General features: G+C 44.4%; 2 protein-coding genes across 2 annotated transcripts in view; one reads left to right on the forward strand and one right to left on the reverse strand.

Annotated features, from left to right (window-relative positions):
- Positions 1-3,770, reverse strand: part of AAMDC (adipogenesis associated, Mth938 domain containing) — a 50,455-nt gene extending 46,685 nt beyond the window's left edge. Inside the window, exon 1 of the mRNA XM_011989724.1 lies at positions 3,673-3,770. The gene's annotated coding sequence lies outside the window, so the exon portion shown is untranslated. The remainder of the gene's footprint in view (positions 1-3,672) is intronic.
- A 126-nt stretch (positions 3,771-3,896) lies between these two features.
- Positions 3,897-4,547, forward strand: part of RSF1 (remodeling and spacing factor 1) — a 161,725-nt gene continuing 161,074 nt past the window's right edge. Inside the window, exon 1 of the mRNA XM_011989727.1 lies at positions 3,897-4,386. Within this exon, the coding sequence (XP_011845117.1) occupies positions 4,200-4,386 (187 nt within the window). The 5' untranslated portion in view covers positions 3,897-4,199. The remainder of the gene's footprint in view (positions 4,387-4,547) is intronic.

Genomic DNA, 4,547 nt, shown 5'->3' on the forward strand with positions numbered 1-4,547 from the left:
TCAGGAGATCGAGACCATCCTGGCTAACACGGTGAAACCCCGTCTCTACCAAAAATACAAAAAAAAACTAGCTGGGCATGGTGGCAGACGCCGGTAGTCCCAGCTACTCGGGAGGCTGAGGCAGTAGAATGGCGTGAACCTGGGAATCCGAGCTTGCAGTGAGCCGAGATTGCGCCACTACACTCTAGCCTGGGAGCGATAGAGCGAGACTCTGTCTCAAAAAAAAAAAACAAAACAAAAACAAAAAAACAAAACACTGTGTAACAAATGCAAAGCTAACATATGAAGGAGACAAAAATGTGTATAAATTTTGATAAAAGGCAGACTGGTACCAGTGCTAATTGGGATTATATAGGAATAAACCATTAACTTTTAAAATTGAAGCATAATTGCATTGCATTTAGTTGAATGTAGTGTTTATAGAGTTCAATGAATTTTGAGAAGTAAACTTGCCAATAAAGATATAGAAACTATCTACAAAGTCCCCTTGTGTCCCTTTCTAGTCAATACCCTACTAAGTTCAAAGGAAACAACTACTTTGATTTCTATTGCCACAGATTATTTTTGACCTTCACATTGATGGAATTGTACAGTACTTAACTCTTTCGTGTCTGCCTTCTTTTACTCAACATGTTTTTAAGATTCAACCAGGCTGTAGTGTGTATCAACAGTGTGTTTATTTCTATAGTTTTCTTTTCTCACTCTTGAGTAGTCTATCACAATTTATATTTTTGTTGATGAATATTTGGGTTGTTTTTGACTTTTTGGTATTTTTAATAAACTAGCCATTCATTCTTATTGAGCAAAATATTTCCCCCAATAGGATATGAAATTTGAAATACCTTAAGAAATTTCTTATTCATAAACAAGGTTGAACCAAGTGTAACTTAATGCTTATTTAAAGGCCTCTTCATGGCAGTAGCAATAAATCAAACACAGGTTTTAAAAATAGCTACTCTTTTTTGCACCTTTACATTTCAGTCAGATAAATATAACTCATTTACATAATTACATAAATTGTGGTTAAGCTCTGTGTTCCACAATTTCTCTTAGCCCAGGAAGGCAAGAAGTGATGACAGCATTATGGGTGTCATTTATTTTCAAGAACAGACTTCAGTGAAGGAAGGCATGACTTAAACCTTGCTTTGTAGTAAAACACTTCATATCTTTGGGTGGATGTAACTTTCTGATGCCAAAGGACTCTGTTTCCGTGCCCATCTAGATTATAAAAGGTAGAAACTCTAACCTTATTTATCAGTCTCTGACTAACAGTGTGAGCACTGAGAAAAGAAAACCATAGTAATAAAGCTTTATTTCTTTTTTAGAATGTTATTTCACAACCTCACTGGAATGTGGGAAGTGGAGTACTGCAAAAGCTGGAAGCAAAGATAGAAAGTACAGGCAAGGTTCACATAATTAATCTTCCTTTTAGGTTTGAAGGTTCTTTCCATAGATATTCCTTCACAAAAATATAATTTTATTTTAAAATAACCTGTCCCTGGCTTTTATTTAAGATCAGTTAAGTAACCAGTATATGAAAGTCTTTGTATGTTTCCACAAACTGTAAAAACTGTATTCTGGGTCGGATTACTCCTTTTTTTTTCTTTTTTTTTTTTCCTGAGACAGGGTCTAGTTCTGTCGCCCAGGCTGGAGTGCAGTGGCAACTACTGCCCCTACATTGGATTACAGATTAAGTTTCACTACCTTGCCCAGGCTGGTCTCCAACTTCTTGGCTCAAGGGATACGCCTGCTAGGCCTCCCAGAGTGCTTGGATTACAGGCGTGAGCCACCCCACCTTGCCCAGATTATTCTTAAACTGGAGTCTTCAGGTCCCCAGGGTCAAGAGATATATACTTGACAGTTTGGGAGTTCTATAAAAATGTTTTAGTTTAGTGTTTCATTTCAGTAATTGCTTAAAAACAATATTTTCCCACTCATTAAACTAAAACTTCTTTGGCAGTGATAATTCATAACCATAAAGATATTTTCCTGAAGTAGGATTTTAATTTCTTAAAAACTTTTTTATTGTGGTAAAATACATGTAACATAAAATACGCCATTTTAACCACTTTTAAGTGTATACTTCAGTGGCATTAAGTACATTTACAGTGTTCTTTAGACTTTCATTTCTTACATCAGTATTTTTTACAGTGAAATTTTCAAAAGTATTTGTCAAGTTTCAAAAGAACCTTTTTCCTTTAAAAAGGGTTTGTATACTACTCAAGACTACGAATCACTATTCAAGGTAATAAATTATTCTTACAATATAGAATTTTTCTCTTGATAAATTGAGCATTCTCTCTTTAGATAATGGGAATAATATACACCCTTATGGTTTTTCCCCTTTTTAAAACCTGGAAATGAAGAACAAAGTTCAGTGTTTGTGTCACTATTTTTCCTGTTACTTATATAATTATTTGCCATCTATTTCTTATCTTTCTTTAATTATAGATTTCTCTTTTTTACAGGGTTTGTGTTGTACCTTGCTTCAAATTCTTTTTTTTTTTTTTTTTTTGAGATGGGAGTCTTGCTCTGTCGCCCAGGCTGGAGTGCAGTGGCGCGACCTCTGCTCACTGTAACCTTCGCCTCCCGGGTTCAAGGGATTCTCCTGCATCAGTCTCCCAAGCATTTCTGGCTAATTTTTGTATTTTTACTAGAGACGGGGTTTCACCATGTGGCCCGGGCTGGTCTGGAACTGTTGAGCTCAGGTGATGCACCCACCTCGGCCTCCCAAAGTGCTGGGATTACAGGCATGAGCCACCGCGCCCGGCCAAATTCTTTTTAGGAATTAGGTACTACGTAAGTTTTAAATGCACTCAAAAAATTCTCAGAGTAATAAATTGTACACTAAATAAATATAGCGGAATTCAGTCTCAATTATAGGAACTCCTTTTTTGATAACTAATATTTTTAAAGTACTCACTATGTGCTAAGGCACTGTGTTAATCACTTTTCTGTGATTTATCTAGTAATACCGTATGATGTAGATACTAATATCACCCCACGTTAAGGAGTTTAAAGAAATGAAGAAACTTCCACAATGTCATGAAGTGGTCCCGCTAGGACTCAAGCCTGGCTGAATCCAAAGCTCAGGCTTCTAAGCTCAACCTGCTTCTCAGGCTGCACATTCTATTTTACATTATTGGTAGTTTCTGTCTGGGGTTCTTTGTGGGAATGTTCACTGTCCCCCCACCCCGCCCCGTCCCGAAGTGGAACCCTGTCTTCTAACAAACTTTTTGCTGTTCCACCGTCTCCTGTCATGTTCGGCCTCTCAGTGGAGTCCCAGCCCACACTCCGACTCTGGTCCCTGAACAGAGCCCCTTCCCCTCACACCATAGTCCCCTAGCAGAGCCTGGTCTCCTCAGACCCTCTTCTCCCAGCAGGGCCCCAACTCCTCACTCCGACGATTCCCCCAGAGTTCCGTTCCCTCAGATCCTGCTTTTCCAGCAAAGCTGCGATTCCTGTACCTCAGCAGAAAGCAATACTCCCTCGGCAAACTTTCACAGAGACGTCTTACAGAAGTCCCAGCCCAGGGCACCTCTCTACCTTTCCCCTTCCCAACCTTCTCCCACAACTGGGCTTTCCCCCGCCCTATTCTCTTTTTGTTTATTAATTCTCCTCAACCTCACCACCCTTTCGTGGCCCAGTTTCAGGATTCCCCCGAAAACTCACCCACCGCACTGTCTCCTCAAAGTTGCGTTCCCAAACGGCGCAGTGCTCTCCCCGCACTTAGGTTGCCAGCGCTGCTCCGGGATCTGCGCTTCCCAACTGCCCTCGGGTAATACGCCTTGCAGTTGATCAGCGCCCGAAGCCCCACCCCCTCTGCCTCCATTGGCCATTGTTCTCGAGAAGTCCCGCCCCTCCCGCTTCCATCCCGCCTCCCCGTCCCGCTTCCCTTGTTTTCATTCCCCCTGTCACACGAGGCAGTGGCAAGCCCGAAGGGGAGGAGAGAAGGGGGCGGAAAGAGGGCGGAAAGTGAAAGGCGCAGAGGGCCTCTCTGTCTCCCGTCTGACTCGGTTCTCGACTGCTCCGGGCCGCCGATGTATTGTGGGATCGCAGAGCCGTCCCTGAGACGCTGGGATCCGCAGAGGAGCCCACTTGAGAGCGCCTCCTGTCGTCCGTAAGGCTGTCCTGCCATCCCTCGGCACCCCAACTTCCCCCGCCCCCCCATCGCCTCCTCCTCCATCCTCCAGTTCAAAATGGCGACGGCGGCGGCAGCGGCGGCGGTGATGGCTCCTCCGGGTTGCCCGGGTTCGTGCCCCAACTTCGCCGTAGTCTGCTCCTTCTTGGAGCGCTACGGGCCGCTGCTAGACCTGCCTGAGTTGCCGTTCCCTGAGCTGGAGCGGGTGCTGCAGGCGCCGCCGCCGGACGTCGGCAACGGAGAAGGTAAGCGAGGGGCCCGAACGCCCGGCGGGAAGCGGCCCTGGCGCGCTCCTGTTCTCTGCTCCTCACAGACGCTCCAGTTCTTCGCGGCTTGGGCCTCCGCGGCTCTGTCCTCCCCCTGGGACGCAACTCCGCCGTGCTGGTCTTCTCCGCCCAGCCCCCGG

The sequence above is a fragment of the Mandrillus leucophaeus genome, unplaced genomic scaffold (assembly GCF_000951045.1).
Source record: "Mandrillus leucophaeus isolate KB7577 unplaced genomic scaffold, Mleu.le_1.0 Scaffold360, whole genome shotgun sequence".
Lineage (NCBI taxonomy): Eukaryota > Metazoa > Chordata > Mammalia > Primates > Cercopithecidae > Mandrillus > Mandrillus leucophaeus.